Genomic DNA, 20807 nt, shown 5'->3' with positions numbered 1-20807 from the left:
ACCTCACAAAACAAGACTGATCAGAGAAAGTTGTCATTTACTTAAATAAATGCTTCCCCAAACCACATGACATTGCCTGACACTACAGGGAATGCTAAATCCAGAAGCAGTTAATAAATTTATCTTATTTCTGATTTTGTTTGTGAATTGGTGTCTGAATTTATATAACTGGGGAGGGAGAGGGGGAGGGAGAGAGGGAGGGAGACAGGACGGACTGTAAACAGAATTTAAGCATTCGATTTTAAGTAAAAATAACTAATTTATAATTACCCAAATCAATCAATATTGAGTTTCATAAATAACTAAACATAACATACATTTGATACTCCTAAATTAACAAAGTGATTCACAAAGTATTACATATTTACTCATTTAACAAGTACAGCTAACCTTGACTGAAAAAAGAATTTGAAGTAGATTACCCCATGCAGGGAACTATTCTGGGCTTACAATTCCTTTTCTAGATAACACTGAAATGTCAATTCTCTCCACATTTGCTATGAACAGAAAAATGTTGGCTCAAAATTTTAAATAGACTTATCATTAAATCAGGCTTTTTAAAATAAATGAGGTACTTAGCATTAAAAACTTTGAAAAACACATATAAACAAGACCATAAGTTTTCAAAATGACTCACCTCTTCCACCAAGACAAGCACTGAATATTGATTAGAAACAACGTAATGCAGTTGAGATTAGTTGGGTGTTAAGAATAAAGATAATCTATACTTTTGCAGGAAGAGACAACTGTAAGAAAACCTGCCTTGTGGGAAGTTTCTTGTGATCGTTCTCACAAGTTCAAAGAGTATAGAACCTTCAAGTTGATTTAATCAAGTCTATTTATTAATGCATTTCAAGTTTCAAAAAACCTTACATCTTTGCACAATACTTTATTTTTTGCAATTTTTAGTAAAAATTTCCAAAGTGAACAAAAAAAGATACTGTATAAAACACAGTGGACATTAAAACTGACAGTAGTATTAGATCTCATTTTTCTTGATCCTTTTATTTTACCACATCTTGTTTCGCAGTGGAAAGAGTTCAGTGCATGTATCTCTTTTCAGAAAACATTTAACTTAGACTCAAAATAAAATAGGGCAGTGTGTGTACCTGCCAAAACCCTACCACAGGATAACATTACAAGCAAAAAATTTACATGTTCCAAAGTCTACCACTCAAGAAGTTACTAAGAACTCTTGCAGAATAAAAGTCACCATTTTAGAAATGCAAATCCACTTCCAACCTTTGCACAGTCCAAAAACAAAGGCATTTAAATGATTTAAAAGCAATTACATACATATCTACCTACTTGTTTGTTTAGAATTATTTATAGTCTATCTGGGGTTTCATGTACAAAATTTGTCTCTAAATCATGTACAAAAAGCTGTATTTTGAAAAAGTCACCACATACTGTACAAGTTTACAAGGAAGAGATCCCATTATTTTCTCTAGCATTTTTGGCCTTGCTGGCTTGCGTCACATTATGAGAATGATTGTGTAAACCTTATACTCTTAAAAAAAAAAAAAGAAAAAAAAAAACCCAAAACATAGAAATCTTTACAACTTTCTCTAAATTTGCCTCCTATGTAAAGTCAGGAAAATCATAGCTTTACTTCTAATTGAAGTGACGTAGTTGGAAAACAGAAGCAATAAATATGTCACAAGCTTCAGTTTTTGTAATGCCCCTTCTATTTCCTGCATAGCAATAAGCCTGTTAATACGTTAAATGTTTTTGCTTTCTCTTTCTTTAAAATGCCAATTATTTACATCTGTTTCAAAAATAAATTTGGAATGGGACATTGTGCTGTTTCACCTTCAATGCTGTTAAAAATTTTAGGAAAAAAAATGTCAGAAGGCCTATCTACAATTTTAACTACTACTTAAGCAAATTACTCATCTTTAGTGGTTACCAACGATCAGTGATGATATGTTGAAAAAACTGTTCAATTATTTTGATAAAGACACAGCTTTTCTTTTCTGTATCAGACAGAAAACATAATTAGCATATTTCAGATATATGAAAAACACAAATAAGTAGGCTACAAATAAAAAGAATCATTTCATTGACATAATTTCTATCAAAGCATGAATAAAATTTCACCTATCAATTGAAAAATGGAATTGAATTAGAAAGTTTAAAAGACGTAAGCAGAAACCAGACATCTACATCATGAACTCTGAAGTAGCATATGCTGCTATGTCCAGTTTGCACAACACTCAACTGTGTTCTTCAGCATAGTCACTTGTGCCCGTAGCAGCCATGTGATAAAGAAAAAAATGAGTATCAAAATCAACTCCATCATAAGAAAAAGGTAAATTGATTTTCATTTCAAAACTGCCTGTGTAAAGCATTACAGAATCCTGGACCACTGAATACCACCATTCTCTGTTATCCTGAGTATGTCAATTAAACAGTAATTTTTCATTAAGAGCGGAAAAATTTTATAATACAAAGAAACATCCATATTGCAATTTCTGTTTACAATTGCACACAGAAGTACAGTGTACCTAAGAAATACATGTCTGCATATAACAAGGTATGTACATTGGCAAGTGATGTCTCCAATGTTGAGGTGGTCGAGCCTCCTAGCCTTGATTGGCAGTTGAAAAAAATATATGTATTTCAATTTGTGGTAAAAGTTTATTGAGAGCCAAGTTTGCCTGCAAGTGAAGAAAATGCAGCAACGAAGAACAGGGAACACGGGGCACATAATAATATTCTAAGACTTTGTGCCATTAAGTTAAAAATATCTGTTCATAAGAAAATTGGGTTCCTTTTCCACCTCCCACCCCCAAATTGGAATTTTCAGGCTTTAAAATTTAAGTAATTCCACCTGGTCTGAGGACATGATCTCTTGCCATTTTTTCTTCAACTGTTACTTGTGAGGGTTTAGTTTGGAGATGATGACTTAATAGGTTTCTCTTTGGAGTGAAGTTTTCCCATTGTAGGCACTAGGAAGAACCAAGGCAAAAGCTGCAGTTAGCGTCTCATGTGTCCCATTTGGTAACTCTCTCGGGGCCGCTGACGCTGGGGTTGCTGAACGGGCTGTGGAGGTCTCCTCCTCTTTAAAGTGCCTGTGAGCCACAAACAAAAGCAAAACAGATTTATCAATCATGAGCTTTTCAGTCTTTAAAAGCCAAGCTGCTGTTTCAATAAGAAAGGTTTTAGTTCAGTGCTGTCCAATAATATGGGCCACCAATGTAATTTAAAATCTTCTGATAGCCGTAATAAAAAAGGTTTAAAAGGTGAAATAATTTTAATAATATTTTTTATTTTATTTAAATTAGCATAGCCAAAGTGTTATTTCAATATGTAATCAATATAAAAAATTACTAACAAAATATTTCATTTTTTATACTAAATCTTCAAACTCTGGCATGCATTTTAATTAAAACAGCACATTTCAATGGAAACTAGCTACATTTCAGTGCTCAACAGCCACAAGTATTAGATTAATCCAGATTAATATCACAGATTCTGTGGATGGAATCCATATGAGGGAATTACTAACTGTCTTTGAGCAAACGCCTTAACCTGAGACTCAGATGCCTACACTGTAAAACAGGGATAATTAATGTATATAGCCTGTTGTAAAGATTATATAATTCACATAAAAATGTTTAACACTTTTTGTGAGGGTTCAATAAATGACAGCTAGTTTTCTAAGCTTTTAAAGGTGCTATTATTTAAAATGAAATTAATATACACATAAAATGTTTCACTGAATGAGACAACAATTGGTAACAGTATCTAAAAAGTGTCATGTGGCCCTTTGAACTTCCTTAAATACTAACGTAAGTTCCCGAGTGCTAACTAACATTGTGAATTTAAGAAAAGCAATGACATAAAAATCAAATTTTCTCTAATTCTCACTAAGATACTGTCCTAGCATGACTATTGGCCATCTTGCCCCAGACAGGTAAATGCAGGTGAACAATTGAGGGAAAACAGGGAAAAAGCATAAGAAATCTAGTTTTGAACTACTTTGTGTAAGGTAGTGGGTTTGCCTGAGGCAAGACACTTTGTAAGAAGTCTGAGAGCAGCAGGAGAGGGAACTGCTGTCATTTATCTCTGGTTCTCCCCTGCCGCTGCCCTGAGACAATGTCTGTCCCCATACCTGTAGAGAATAGCTACGAATACCTTGGAGGGGGGAGGGATAAACAGAGGGGACTAAACAATACGAAAGGTTTATTTTCTATCCTTTTCTCCTTCCAATGCCCACAGCTCATCTAAAGAGGGTCCTTCCTCATGCTATGTCTCCCTGAGAGGAAAAAGGTGGAGACTAGAACTAAAGAGTTGTTTTCAGGAATGGAGAATACTTGACTATGCTTATTTGGTGAATGAATCCTCTACTCTAAGACTTTCCCACAGGGATCTGTATTTCCCCATAAGCATCACCCTGGGGGAAAATAAGCTTATGTGCCAGAAAATATTTCAAAAGCACAAACAGTAAAAACAGTAAGAGAGCTGGGCGCAGTGCACGTGCCCCTAGTCCCAGCTACTTAGGAGGCTCAGGTGGGGAGGATTGCTTGAGCTCTGGATTAAGTCCAGCGTGGGCAACATAGTGAAAGAAAGAAAAAGAAGGAAGTGAAGGCGGGAGGAAGGGAAGATGGAAGGGAAGGAAGGACAACAATAAGAGAAGCACAACTATTAGAATAGAAAGATCAATAATTTTAAAGTAGTTTACCATAATCACGACAAGATGTTAGAATATATATATGTATATATATAACCAAGAAAACAAATACCAAGCAAAATTTAAAATTTCTAGTTCTAAATATTCAGACATTCAGATAAATCAGCATTAACTTAGCAGTCACTGCCCAGACTGGATTGACAAAAAGCACACAAATATCAACTAAATCATTCATCCAATAATCCCATTCTTAAGGAGAAAGTACTATAACATTAGTTACTAAAGACTCATTTATAATTCAACTCTACCTGCTAAACAATTCTGAGTTATATAAACATGTATCTTGCTCAAATATTCTTACCTGGAAGTGGTTTAGGAGGAGGCAACTTTGGATTACTACTTGGAGTGTGAACACTGCATATCTTAATAAATCCAGCCATTAGCATGATCAGAGCAATTCCCATAAGTAACACTGCCCACCAATGAGCCTAGAAATAAACAGATTTTTCCACTGAAAAAAACAAAATCTACAAAATATTTTAGAACACCTTTTACAGTATATAAAAGATAGAACACAGTATATTGTAATTTTTAAAGAACATTTGTTTAGGAGTTGTATACATATGTTAGATATTTGCACATGTATATTGTTTAAATATAAAAAAAAGTTTAAAGGAGAAAATGGAAATCACCCATAAATTCATCTCATAGAGGAAATTGCTCAATCTGATTTTTTTCAGTCTCTTTTCTACATATAACAACATTTGTCATACACATGAACACAATTACAAAACTGGGGTCATCTTGCATATAGTTATATTGTATTTTCCCATGTTATTAAATATTTTCTGGTTTATATTTCCTTTGTGTTTTCCCCTTACTCTTTTTTCTCCCTCAAATGGGTAATGTGACAATACCCTAACAAGGTTTGAGGGAGACATATCTTACATAAGAGTGTGCAAACCCAATCATCACACTTACGAACTACAAAAGGATCTCCTCTTACTCTTATAGACTATGTTTTGTTTGCGTTTATACTTTCCATGGCTTAGAAAGCATGTAACTTGCTTTAAATTCTACTAGAGAATAGATTTTAAAATTACTCTTTAACCTATATTGCTTTCTAATTATCAAAGTTAAGACTGGAATTCTATCTCTTTTGAGACACCCTTTTCCTCTTCTATTTCATTTGGAATCTGAGACTCGGACTAGTTATGAAATCACTTTTTATATACATTAGTTTTCATTACATTATATATAATATCTTTATTTTATTCATTAGTTTATAGATTAACTATCTTTAATTTTAAATATGAAAAGTGGAAGAAAAGGCCGGGCGCGGTGGCTTAAGCCTGTAATCCCAGCACTTTGGGAGGCCGAGACGGGTGGATCACGAGGTCAGGAGATCGAGACCATCCTGGCTAACACGGTGAAACCCCGTCTCTACAAAAAAAAAATACAAAAAACTAGCCGGGCGAGGTGGCGGGCGCCTGTAGTCCCAGCTACTCGGGAGGCTGAGGCAGGAGAATGGCATAAACCCGGGAGGCGGAGCTTGCAGTGAGCTGAGATCCGGCCACTGCACTCCAGCCTGGGCCACAGAGCGAGACTCCATCTCAAAAAAAAAAAAAAAGAAAAAAAGAAAAGTGGAAGAAGATATATATTTTAGCAGCAGGCAAAGTTCATCCAGTCTTAGAAGAAACCAAAACTTCACTTTTAAACTGAACTATATTAAACAAATCAATTAGCCAAACAGAAAAACCTTCAAAAATTATTGATAAATTTATAGGAAAATTAATGTGTCTAGTCTCAAATTATATTTTGCAATTCCAAATATTCAAACTTTGTTTTAAGACCACATGTACTAATAAACATCATACAAAATATTTACAACTTTAAAACTGAACCTTTACATTTACTTAACACAGATCATTGTAACACATACATAGTTACTACTGATTGTTTCTAGCAAAACTCCCACTTAAGATTTTCTATGACTTAGGAACTTAAACTGGGTACCACTTCTACACTGTTTACTTTTTCCAGCAGTCTTTATGTAATTAAAGTAATACTAATACTAATTTTAGCATTAATGAGAGAAATGCTAAAATTAAAAGGCATGTTGTGGCAAAATATTCCAAGCCACTTTTTCTGTGTGTACGTAAAGCCTTTCCTACTTTATAAAAATTTGTTTTATTTTGAACTCAAACTTAAAGAAAAGCTGCAAGTACAATTCAAAAACCTTTTAAAAACCTGAGGCCGGGCATGGTGGCTCCCAGCACTTTGGGAGGCTGAGGCAGGTGGATCACCTAAGGTCAGGAGTTCGAGACCAGCCAGGCCAACATGGTGAAACCTGGTCTCTACTAAAAATACAAAAATTAGCCGGGCATGATGGCAGGTGCCTGTAATCCCAGCTACTTAGGAGGCTGAGCGGGGAGAATCGCTTGAACCCGGAAGGCAGAGGCTGCAGCGAGCCGAGATTGTGCCACTGCACTCCAGCCTGGGCCACAGAATGAGACTCCACCTCAAACAAACAAACAAACAAAAACAAAAAAAAAACCTTTTAAAAATCTGGAAGCACCTCAGAGTAAGTTGCTAGCACCATGCTGTTACTCCTGAACATTTTAGCATATAATTTCTACAACATAAGGGTGGTTTCCTAGATAACAAGACGATCACCAAAATCAGGAAATCAGGGCTGATATATTACTAACATTTAATCCTCAGACCCCATTCAGGTTTTGCCATTTGTCCCAATACCATCCAGTTCAGAATCGTGTGCTATATTTAGCCACCATGTTTCTTTACTCTCCTTTGATTTGGAAATACTCCAGTCTTTCCTTGTTTTTTATGACCTTGATACTTTTGAAGATTACAGGGCAGTTATTTTGTATGGGAATGTCCTTCAATTTGGGTTTCTCTGGTGTTTCTTTGTGATCAAATTCAGGTCACACATCTTTGGTAAGAATATCACACATGCTGTGTTCTCGCTGCATCCTATCAGGTAGCACGTGATTTTTATTTCATTACTGCTGATGTTAACTTGATCACTGGATTAAGGTGTTATCTGCCAAATTTTACCATGATTCTTGTTTCTCTTTTGTAGACAATGAATATTTTGTAGGGACGTAATTTGGAAGTATGTAAATACCCTGTTCTTCTTCAAACTTTCAATGTATTCATTTATTTATTTATTCCCTCATGGTTTCCTATTTTATATACATATAATCAGTTACTGACATTACTGTGTTTTTTGAACATGTCCTCATCATTCTTTGAGCCCTTTCTTACTTTCTGGCCCAATAAGAAGTTCCAGATTTATCTTGTTCTTTCCCTACCCCAGCCTTGGAATCTGCCATTTCTCCAAAAAGCCCTGGTTTCTCTTAGTCCTACCCCTCCTATGGAGACACCTTCCTCATACTTGCACTCTTGACATCCCATGCCAGTCATTCCTCCACAGGGGTGCACTTCTCACTCTACTCGGGCTCTGAAACCCCATACTGGTAGTCTTCCCCATCCCACACCTTCCAAAACTGGTCAGCTTCCAACACTCTGCTCTGTGCCACTGCAGCTCCCCAAGTTTGGCGTGGATGCCTACCCTGCTTGGGCTCACCTAACAGCTTTAGGAATTAACTGCTTCAACAAAAGGAGAGGGAACAAAAAAGGGAAAGAGATATATACATACATACATATACACGCACACACACACATACCTATATATTCAATTTTAAAATCAAACTTGGAATTATTTACACTTGAGTGTCATTTCTCAGTCTTGTTTAATTCTCAGATTAGATTTCTGTACAGAAGAGTCCCACAAACACCTTCCTTCTCTTTATTTTCATGTTTATTATTCAGTCTGTAAAAACTGTATCATGGTTGTCCCTCACATTGCTTGTTACTGCAGGGACTGCAAACTAAAAAGCTTACATGGCAGGTAAGGTGGAATGCAATTCAACCTTAATGCTTAAAGATCTGATTTTTCAAGAGAAGCAATATATCGGAATTTTTATTTAAAATCTATTTTTAAGTACTGGCAAACTTGTGAGAAATTTCTTAAAACAATGTGTAGACTATAAAAAACATGCTGACAGGGCTGAATCTGCCTTGGAAATTAAAACTTTACAATCTACTTTTTAAAAGCTGCTTCTTGAGACTGCCAGATTTTTTTTTTTTTTTCTCTATAAAAATCATGTTCAGAGTTCTGCTCTCCTTGTTAGTCTTTAGGATGATGTTCCCATTCCTTTATTATATAGATATTCCATAGACTCCTATTGTTTTTGTTTTTATTCATCCTCAAATAACAGACCTGCTACTTATCGTAAGACAGGGTAGAAGGCCACTCTCAGTCTGTCACAACAGTATAGGACCATTTTGAGTAATGCAGTTTAGCATCTCTGGCCCCCATCCATCAAATGCCTGTAGAGCCCCTTCAGTTACTCTGACAACAACCGTACATTTCCAAACACCTGCTGGGGAAGTAGCAACACCTCTAATGTGAGCCAATCCATGAGTGCAAAAGCTTAAGAGTTTTCCTACTAGCTTTCTCAGGTTGATGGGCAAGTTGGGTAAAGGAGATACAGATCTATTCCTAAAGTCATTATCACCTTGAATATATTTCCTTCCTTCATCTTTACTTTCATTTTTATGAAAATATGGCCATCAGTGTTTTGGCTACCTAAAATATGGAACTGACCATGTTACTCCTTTGTGTCAAACCCTTCTTTGAATGCTTCCCACCAAAGATTTCCAAGACAGACCATTATGTAGGAGAGAGGAAAAACAGCAAAAGCAAAAACTTGAGCACACGATAAAGTACAGCAAAGTATATATGATTCCACCTTTTAAAAAAGTATATATCCTTAGAGTAGTATAGACAGTTTCAGAGAATACACAAGAAATCCATCCTGAAAAGACTGGGGATCCGGGGGGAAAGGCCTACTTTTGAATGTAGTATTACTTTGTCAATTAAAGAAAGAATAATCAAACTTTTCAAAAGAAAAAAGTAGAAAAAAATGTTTGTTTTGCAAAATTCATACTTCTGTGACTTTTTCACAGGCTCTATCCCCACAAAATATTTCTGTACTCTCTACTTCTACTAATTCTTAAGAACTTAGCTTGGCCAGGCATGGTGGCTCACGTCTGTAATCCTAGCACTGTGGGAAGCTGGGGCGGGTGGATCACCTGAGGTCAGGTGTTCAAGACCAGCCTGGCCAACATAGTGAAACTCCATCTGTACTAAAATACAAAAATTAGCCAAGCATGATGGCTGGTGCCTGTAATCCCAGCTACCTGGGAGGCTGAGACAGGAGAACCGCTTGAACCTGGGAGATGGTGGTTGCAGTGAGCTGAGATTACGCCACTGCACTCCAGCCTAGGCGGCTGAGTGAGACTCCATTTCAAAAATAAAAATAAAAAAAGAACTTAGTTCTGGCGTTACTGCCTTAAAGGCTCTTCCTAATAGGTTCTCCTAGTTCTGTGAAAACAGCATACAGACTGAAGATACGTTTCTCTGGCCTGTGTTCTCTATCCCAAACTGACCTGTGAGCTCCCTGGACTTATATCCTATTACCTCAGTACCGAGCCAACAAACACAATACCTGTTGAACTACTTATTACAAGTAAGTCAGTATTTAAATACTGACCTTGAAACGTATCTAACAGCTCATTTATTATTTCTAGATTGCCTACACATACAAATAACGTGACAAGGCCGTTACAACAGAGATAGGACAGTAAAACTGGTTTGGATATATTTAATGATAGTCTTTTTAGTACCTACACACTCTTCTTTTTTTGTTTTGTTTTGTTTTTTCTTTTAAAAGACAGGGTCTTGCTCTGTTGCCCAGGCTGGAATGCAATGGTGCAATCATGGCTCACTGCAGCCTTGCCCTCCTGGGCTGTAGTGATCCTCCTGAGTAGCTGGGACTACAAGGTACATGCTGCCACACCCTGCGAATTCATTTATTGATTTATTTGCATACACAGGGTCTTGCTAGGTTGTCCAGGTTGGTCTTCAACTGCTGGTCTCCAGCAATTCTCCCTCCTCAACCTCCCAAAGTGCTAAGATTAAAGGTATAAGCTACCGTACCTGGCCTACAGATTTAAATAAAGCACCATACAAGTATATACTATGGCAGTAAGAGAGGCAGACTGGAGACAGAAAGCCCAGATTTAATAAAGGTTAAAATTGTAGAAAACAAAGGTAAAAAGAACCTAGTCCCAATTCAGATCAACAGATATATAATAAAATATGGCACTCAAGCCCTTGAGAACTTCCAGTTCCTTCTAGCACAGTATTCCTGGCTTTCTTCTAAATTTTTTCAGGTAACTATGTATCACAAGCCCAATGCTCGAGATGTTTTAGTGGCAATGATAGTAGCTTTTGTGAATTTAGCGTGTGGGGAAATGGAATATGGCAACAGACAAGATAGCAAGAAAAACTAAACAAAACAACAGTGCATCTGAAAATATTAGTAAGTACGGCCACCTTTGATAGTTTTTCTTTTTAAAAGAGAATGAGTTAAATGCTAAATTGCATGCTATCTCCTTTAAACATACTATAAAATCAGGGAAAGGAATACTAACTAGGCTAGTAAATGTAAAATATGCATTTCTCTCAAAAGAAAAGATCACAAATTGCCCACCTATTAGTCTGAATGAAAGGGGAGCTGTCATTCATTCAATGAACATTTACTGAATGTAAACTGAGTGCCAGGGTCTTATATCTCAGAGACAAGGGTGTTAAGCAAAACGTTAGGGACAAAGAGAAGACATCCAACCATTTTTCAACAACTCAAGAAGTTTTTCAACTCAGAAAATAATTCTACATAAGAAACGATGTTTAATACAGGCACTTAAACATAGCCAATAATAAAGTAAAAAGTCAAAATTAAATAGTCTAATTTATTATGTATTAATTACAATAGTATTTAATATGATAATCTAAATATAAACAAAAAGAAAAAGAACCTGTATGGTAACAAAACGATAAATCAAGTATCATCTAAAAAAAGTGCATGAGCGAGGACAGGGAACACATGTACTCAAGTCTCTTCAGACATAAGATAATCTACTGTTCTTAAAGACCTCCAGGAAGTCAACCATATAATCCTTTCAATGAATACTCCAGTGTTGAACAATGCTCACTCTCAGCAAATGCATTCTTGAGTTTCCATGGGTCACAAGACCATGTGGGGCCCACAGTTCCTTGTCATGATACTGATTATGTCATCCCTATAGGGGCAGTCTGGACTTTGACCATATACACCTCCTATCCTTCAAACTCCCACCACCACCACTAGCAGCGGCAGCAATAGCAATCTGCCAAGCAGAAAGCAACTTGCTACTAAACTTTTGGTTACTTCAAGCTCAGCCTGGGCAAGTAAGATAAAATCTCACTAACAGGAACCCGAAAACATTCCAGTTTCAAAGTTAATATGCACAATTTTTACTCTTTTCCATATAAATTATTACATTTGAGAAATCTGCTTCACTCATCTAGCAGATGTATACTGTGTCCTCACTATATGCTAAAAACCCTCCAATAATATTATATCTTTGTTGTTAAAGTTTCGTAAGTGCTATGCTATCTATGTGGCCTGTTCCACAAAGTGAAAACCACCTTCTATTTTCAACATATCAGGATGACAAAATGGAAAATTTCTGTTACAAGTCTTTTTAAAAAGGAGTCCTCATATCGCAGAGACCGAAAAAAATGGCAGACAAACTATTAGCATGCACCCTCAACCACTGACTCAGTGGGTCTGGAATAGAACCTGAGAATTTGCATTTCTATGAAGTTCCCAGGGGATGCTGATGCTACTTCTCAGGCCTACACTTTGAGATCATCGCTCTCAATCAGGAGTTGGCAAATATTTCCCATAAAAGCCCAGATAAACATTTTAGGTTTGGTGGGGTCATACAGTCACTGTTGCAGCCACTCAAAGTGCCAAAGCAGCCACAGACAATGTGTAAACAAATGGGTGTGGCCATGTTTCAATAAAATGTTATTTAACAATACAGAAATTTGAATTTCATATGATTTTTAAAAGACTGTTATTTTGATAATTTAAAATTTTTTTTTCAATCATTTAAAAATGTAAAAACCGTTCTTAGCTTCTGAGCCACACAGAAAGAGGCATGGGCTGGATTTGGCCCATGGGCCATAGTTTGCCAGCCCCCGTTCTAGATGAGTGGTTCTTAACCCTGGCTCTTCATCAGAATTAACTGGAGAGTTTTAAAAGACCCAGATACTTAAACCCAAGAGATTCTGATTTAATTAGTCCAAACCCCAGGGTGATTCTGGTATACAACCAGGATTGAGAACTACAGCTATTAATCAGTATTTTCCCAAATGACATCTAAGGATATTTACGACTCAGTCTTTTCACGATAAAAGGTTCTAGGGTTAGGTAAGTTTGGAAAATGAAGTTTAAAATATGTATTTATTGCAGGACTTCTCATAATCTTCTCACGAATCTCCAAGAAAGGTCTATAGTATGGAGCAGTGTTTTCCAGATTCATTTGACCACTGAAGCCCTAGCACATCTAACGGGACTAGTGTTCTGTTAAGCATTTGGGAAACAGTGCTCTAAATCTTTCATTCATAAAGAATACCAGACACTTAATACTTAAATGCATAAAATTATAGCAAAATATGCAGTGGAAATTAATTTTAAAATGAGAAGGTGTTTGACTCTTGAAAAACTAGCAATAAAAAAATACAAACTCCTGATAAATCCAAACAAATTAAAAAGAAAAAGCCACAAAATTATCAGGCAATGATTTTTAAAAGGAGGGGAAACACAACAATAAATTTGAAAACTAAAAGTCAAGGTAAGAGGTGGTTTTCTACAATGTCAAACCTAACATGAAAGATACAGAAAATCAGAACACATCAACTATAGAAAAAACTGGAAATGAATTACCACTGCCCTCAATCCCTAATTAAAGAAAAGGAGATGCCGAAATAAGGTGTCAACAGATTCACTGATGAATGCTCTTAAACGTTTCAAGAATTAGATGACTCTTTGATAAATCCAAAGGATGTTTATCATTTCTCCTGTCCAGATACACAGTAGGCACTCAGCAAATACAGTAAATGTATTTGGAAAAATCAAAACATAGTTGTCAACACAGAAAAGAAAGTATCGTTTCCATGGTATCAGTAGCAGCAGTCAATAACCCATGTACTGAAGTTCTAAATTGTTAAAGTTCTTCTTACTCTACCCTGCATGAGGAGAGAAGCTGCCATAGTGTACCACAGAAAGAAGACAAAAGGCCACCAGGCACCACTGGAAAGGAAAGTAGTGAAACTAACCCCTCACTTCTTTCACAGCTTCTTACACCACAGCATCCTGATAATCTGTATTACTAACTGCAAGGGCACTTCGCTAACATGATAAACCCTGGTATGCAAGTAAACTATGCACATAAGCAAATGAGACAAGTAACTTGCAAAGAAGCGGATGTTTATTATCTTACTGCTTGATGTGGTTAATGCCCACAAATGCACCCACAGCCTAGCGGTACTCTTCACACATTATGAGCATGCTATTCAAAAGATTGGCATATGACTGTCAACAATGATATAAAATAAAGGTATGTTCTACCCTACATACACTTAAAGTCAATGTCTATAAACTCGTGAAAGAGTCTGATTAATTAGCTCCAGAGCACAAGAAAAGATTTCATGTTGCCAATTCATTGTGAAACATTTCATTAATCCTCACATCTAAAATATGAGGAGAAAAGGTCTTAAAAAAGCTTAGAAGATCATGTCTATTAAATATTTTTAAAGTGAAAATAAATGAGCATTTGAAATTCTAAATAATATGATGAGTCAGAATTAGAGCTAACAGAGAAAAGTGAAAAAATACTATGTTTAGATGATATGATTTAGTACCCCAAAAACCCAAAGTATCTAGCACAATATATACTCAGTAGAACGTAATTCTGAGATCCTCTTTCCTTTTCTGCATACACTGTCCCCTATAGTAGACAAGTATGTCAAATTTCAACTTTTCTTATTAGAGATAATCAGAAGAAGAAAAATAAAGCTGAGTTGAAAATAAAGAAAGGCCAAGAAAGGTAAGTTGCTTGAAGTCCCAGAATTGATAAATGCCAGAAAGATTATCTGAGTCCTTACGTGATTCTCAAACCTGTGCTCTTTCCACTATACCATGGTACCAGAAGAGAACTTCAGTTTGACAGGTATTCACTAGAACTTACTGTGCAATAAGCATAGGAATTAAAAAAAAAAAAAAGACTAACATGTTTTAAGGAAACCTAAGTTAAGTCAACTGCTCAAGCATTTGGTTTGAAACCTAGGTAGATCTCCTAAATCCAATTTCAACAATCCTTCTACTCCATGATCACTACATATCTAAAAACCACATATTCTAAAGTGTCCTAGGAATGGTAAACATCATTTTAAATGCTGGAGGTAACTATAAAATTTTTACTCTAGAATGTTATCAGAATGTTATCAGAAGAGTATCAAAAAAGACTGACATCCCAAACAACATCTTCTGTGCTTTAAGGCATCCATAGTCCTGAACACACACACACACACAATAATCTGAGAAGGGGGAATCTGAGTTATAAGTCAATTTCCAAAGCAAACTACATTCAGTTCAATTATAGCACATTCTCATATACATCATTTCCAAGCTTCCTATAGATATTTTAATGTAATCACTTTTAAAGCATGAACAGTTAAGTAAGCTGGGACAGGCATTCTTGACAATCTTTTAAGAAAATATCAGGTAATTCCATGTTTCTACAACTTGGAGATAAGTGGGCTTAAAAATAAGCATTCAGCGGATTACTACTGGATGAACGTCCATAATCATTAGTAGATCTACAAAAGGCTGTGTATCTGATCTTACTCTGTTCAACATTTCCTATTACAAACAAGATGAAGACCCAGAGATTATATTGAAAGATCAGGAAAAATCACCAATTAGTCCATGATTTGGGCAAATAAGTTGTCTTGAAAAACAACAACAAAAAAACTTTTTAAAGTCCCATGAAAATGCCCTATATGCACCAAAAGAAGTAACCCATCCAGGAGATGAACTAAGGAGCGTGGTAAAACAGAATGACTCCCATCACCTACCAAGCAATCTATGAATGATACACATTATTCTGATCACTTCAGAAGGAAATAATAACCAGAAATATTCATATAAAGTCATTCTAATATAAATAGTTGTTTTCTCATAACTTTGATGACTTCTGGCCAAGTAAAATTAAGATCAAACCACTTTAAGTTTTCTTTGTAAATAAAAACCATACTTACCACGATCCATTCAGCAATGTTTTCATAGAGCTCTGGACTAAAAATTGCTTTTTTAAGCCTAGCTAGAGGACCATCAGCATCTACTAATCTGCACCGCATGAAAACATCACAGTAACCTCTAAAATCGTTGCAAGGGGATCCAGGTTGCAGGGTGATGGTTCGACCACTGAAGTGCCTACTCCACTGCACAGATCCTGTACTGGCACAAGTTGATGGGTCCACTGGAAAAGAAATGCCAAATATAAGCTGAAGATCAGATTCAAATATAAGTTGAAGATCAGATTTCCAGTTGGGGAAATATAAAGAGGGAAAAAAAACTGTCTGAAATAATTACCATAACATGTTATATAGACCTTCTCTAGTTAGGCTGGGTAATGCCATTAGTAATTCACATTAAATGTTACAATGTCAACAAGCAACCAGCAAGGCTTGATCCAGCGTCCACAATGACTTAAAGTCTAACAGTGTTTATGTAAATTACTGCTGTAAAGCTGGCAATGTTTTGTCTAGTTTATCATTTTTAAAACATCGTAGAGACCATAATGATAGAGAGACAATGCTATGTTACATTTATAATCTCCTCAAGAGGACAGACTGAGCTGGAAACTATCTGGCCAAACTATAGGTCAAAGTTTAACACTTAAAATTTAGGAGAAAATAATAGTTTGAGGCAGATTTTATACTCCTGTACTTTTAAAAGCCTTACTTTTCTTCATACAGCATACATGGCATAATTCTTTATCATCTTTGCCATCAGAACTGGCACACGTACACTCCTCTAAGCCATATTTCTCACAGATAGAACCTGCACATTGCTAGAAGAAAAATAAAAGACAAATTATTTAATCCTATACAGTCAAACCTATTGTTTATAGTAATAGCCAAGTATAAGCTTCCAATGTCAAAATATTTAAATGGATATAAAAGTGAAAAACAGAGTTGAGTATCAAAACTGAATTACCTAAATACATTTAAAAAAATTGAAAAACAGTAAATCCAAGTAAGACAGTAAATCTTTTAAAGGAATGGCAACTTTAAAAATTGAAATAAAAGCAGAGAAATAGATTAGATGAGAATCGATTTTATGTTGGTTATTATGGCTCTTCTATAAAGAAAGAAAAATTAAATTTTCTTCATGTAGAGCAAAGTGATATTCAGCTACAAAAGCTTTAAAGGTTTCAAATTCAGAGAAGATGACCAAGGAGTTCTTTTATTTAGGCTACTGAAATACTGTTTTATAAAACTTAAATATTATAGACAAGTCACATGCCGAGTTGTACAACTATGTTTCTCTAGAGAATATCAACCACATGTACATGGGAAGATGAAAAACAAATTAGTAGCTAATTGAATGCTACATAATATATTCATGGTTTTGTGAGGGAATAGATAGGGATATTACTTAAACAGAGACCAAGATTAATTACTTTATGTAGCTTTAAGCATCAATAATTCTTCTGAAAAACAAGTTTTCTAAAATTAAATTTAAAAACATATAGTTAAATGCTTACCCCATTAATGCACACTTGTGTATGCCTATTACAGTCTGTGAAGTTTGGTTTAGGGTCAGATGCTGGGCAGAGAGCTGTGAAGCCATTACATATTCCTTCCCTTGCACAGTCTGAATCATCCCGACACTTCTCAGACTTTGACTTGAATGCACACTGTGCTGTACAACAAGGACCTTGACTTGGACTAGAAGAAACATTGATTAAACAAAGTAAATTACTAGTTATTTCCTATATACTATTAGATATTAGATTAGATCCACATTATCAGACACAGTACCAATTTTTAAATCATAAGTCTCATCATTTAAATGATAAGTATGTTACTGGTATACAACTTCAAAAACCTGAAACTGCACACTGCCTACTGAGTAAACAGTGCACTGGTGGAGCCGTGTGTCCCAAAGAAACAGTGCCTGGGCCTACACGGAAAAGTCACACCCTGCAGGGCATGAGATAAAGCAGCACATTGCTCCTTCAGGTAACAATGCCTTGGCCAAGTTGAGGAGCCGTGCATTCCAGGGCTAAGCCAACACAATAACTCACAACCCAGGGAAATATCAACGGCTGAACTGGGATACTATGCCTACAGGCCGAATAACTCTAGCACCCTGCCTCCCTGGAGCTAGACTAGCCCCCTAGAGTCTGAGCTGCTGAGATACCCTTCTCCCCAGAACAGTCATCACTGTGCTGCTCTCTGCCTCCCAGGGCCCAAATGACAGCTGTGCTTGAACATTCTGAGGTACTTGCTATTGCTGCACCTGGTCTCACAGACTCTGGGATACCACCAAGCCCCACCATCCCAGGGTCTAGACTCACCAACACCTCCATCCCCAGCGACCCAACTCGCCACTGAGTCCTATTCGCTCAGGCTCCGAAATTACTGCCATGCACTGTGCTCTGGGCTCAAATCTCCAGAGCATCTCTTCTTCCCTGGACTCAAACCAGGGCTATGCCCTGCCCACAAAGTGTATAACCACAGCTACAGACTGGCCCGCTAGGCCCAAGCTGCTAGGGAGTAACCCAGAGTCATAGATCCTGGTGCTATAGGCAACCTACATTCAATCTTGCCACAGACAGTAAACATGCACTGCAAGACACAAGTACCAACAGGTTTGTAAGATCCTGAGCCTAGAACTCCAGCCCCATAGTTACTCTGCGCATCTGCAACTGGAAGCCAGCACTGCAGCAGGTGCTTGTAGGCCATGCATGTCAGACCTGACATCAAGAGGGATCCCCTTGGCTAAGTCTCACCATTATGAGAAAAATGAGAATAGGAGGGCCCCAAAAGTCATCGCCACTGAGGACATTAACAACCTACACCACCAGCATCCATTACCACAAACTTCTACAGCACAAGTCACTGAGGTGCCTACAGTTATTGATGATGTTGAATACAGCTGAAGAAGTTGCATGGAGACTATACCATTGCACCTACCTGGAAACAGAATCATCACACCCTTCCCTACCAGCATACTAAGATCCATCTACAAATGAGAGTGTATCTCCATGAAAGCCACTATAGACAATTTAGATGAGATGACTGTTCCACCAGACAGGTACACAGACATCAACACAGGGACTCGAGAAACATGAAAAAACAAATATATATGACACCACCAAAGGAACATAATTAACTCTCTAGCAACAGGTCCCAATGCAAAGGAAATCAATAAATTACCTAAAAAGGAATTCAAAATGATGATTTGAGGGAAAAGACACAAGAAAATATAGATAAAAAAATTCAATGAAATTAGGAAAATAATTAATATGAGAAATTCAAAAAAGTAATAAATATCATTAAGTAGAAACAAAACTCCTGCAGCTTAAGAATTCAATGAATAAAATAAAAATACATAATAGAGAGCTTCAACAGCAGACTTGATCAAGCAAAAGAAAATCTCTGAACTTCAAGATAGAATGTTTGAAATTACTCATTTAGGGGAAGGAAAAAAAAAAAGGAAGAAAGCCTGTAAGACTTATGGGACACCACAAACTGAATAAATTTTCATATTATAAGAGCTGCAGAAGGTTGGGTGCAGTAACTCATGCCTGTAATGCCAGAACTTTGGGAGGCTGAGGTGGCAGGATCACTTGAGCCCAGGAGTTAAAGACCAACCTAGGCAATGTAGTGAGATCCCATCTCTGCAATCAATCAATCAATCAATCATTTAAAAGCTACAGAAGGAGAAGAGATTAAATTAATATAGGCACAGAAAACCTATGTTTTGGCTGGGTATGCTGGCTCATGCCTGTAATCCCAAGACTTCGGGAGGCCAAAGCGGGTGGATCGTTTGAGGTCAGGAGCTTGAAACCCCGTCTCTACTAAAAATATGAAAAAAACTAGCTGGGTAGGGTGGCGCGCACCTGTAGTTCCAGCTACTCAGGAGGTTGAGGCAAAAGAATCACCTGAACTTGCAAGGCAGAGGGTGCAGTGAGCTGAAACTGTACCACTGCACTCCAGCCTGGGTGATGAAGTGAGACTGTCTCAAAAAAAAAGAAAGAAAAAAAGAAAACCTATTTATTAAGATAATAGCTGAAAACATAGGTCTGCCTTGAGGATTTATAGTCAAACTGTAAAAAGTCAAGGACAAAGAAAATTCTAAAAAAACAGCAAGAGAAAAGTATCAAGTCACATATAAGGGAGTATCTATTAGACTAGCAGCAGATTTCTCAGTAGAAATTTCACTGGCATGGAGAGAATGGGATATGTTCAAAGCACTGAAAGAAAAAACAAATTGGTAGCCAAAAATCTGTAAGACTTTATTTGTCCCTCGTTTCTGAAGGATAGTTTACAAATTAGCAGCCAAGAGTCTATACCTAGCAAAACTATCCTTCAGAAACGAGAGACAAATAAAGTCTTTCCCACACAAGCAAAAATAGGAAATTAATCACCACTAGACTGACCCTACAAGAAATACTCAAGGGAGTCCTGCACCTGGAAGCAAAAGAAACCATAATCACCATTATGAAAACACACAGAATTATAATGCTAACAACCTACACCACCACTGCCGCCATTACTACAAAGCTGTATAGCACAGGCCACTGTGATACACAAATGAGAAAAAGAAGAGTCAAATGTTACTGCTACAGAAAACTACCAAACCACAACGCTGAATGAGAGGAAAAAAAGAAAGAATGAATATGCAAAAAAAAAAAAAAGGCCTGGCGCAGTGGCTCACGCCTGTAATCCCAGCACTTTGGGAGGCCGAGGCAGGCCGATCATGAGGTCAGGAGATCGAGACCATACTGGCTAACACAGTGAAACCCCATCTCTACTAAAAATACAAAACATTAGCTGGGCGTGGTGGCAGGCACCTGTAGTCCCAGCTCACTCAGGAGGCTGAGGCAGGAGAAT

General features: G+C 36.8%; 1 protein-coding gene across 1 annotated transcript in view; it reads right to left on the bottom strand.

The window, feature by feature from the left end:
• Positions 1–820: 820 nt before the first annotated feature.
• The window catches only part of ADAM10 (ADAM metallopeptidase domain 10), a 157987-nt gene continuing 138000 nt past the window's right edge, over positions 821–20807 (bottom strand). Inside the window, exons 12-16 of the mRNA XM_011940505.1 lie at positions 17450–17633; positions 16645–16753; positions 15939–16159; positions 4998–5124; positions 821–3074 (exon numbers count right to left, since the gene is read on the bottom strand). Coding sequence (XP_011795895.1) covers positions 2980–3074; positions 4998–5124; positions 15939–16159; positions 16645–16753; positions 17450–17633 — 736 coding nt within the window. The 3' untranslated portion in view covers positions 821–2979. The remainder of the gene's footprint in view (positions 3075–4997; positions 5125–15938; positions 16160–16644; positions 16754–17449; positions 17634–20807) is intronic.

Source organism: Colobus angolensis, unplaced genomic scaffold (assembly GCF_000951035.1).
Source record: "Colobus angolensis palliatus isolate OR3802 unplaced genomic scaffold, Cang.pa_1.0 Scaffold19, whole genome shotgun sequence".
In the NCBI taxonomy this organism is placed as follows: Eukaryota; Metazoa; Chordata; class Mammalia; order Primates; family Cercopithecidae; genus Colobus; species Colobus angolensis.
The sequence above is the reverse complement of the archived record's forward strand: the minus strand, read 5'-3'. Positions and strand labels throughout refer to the sequence as shown.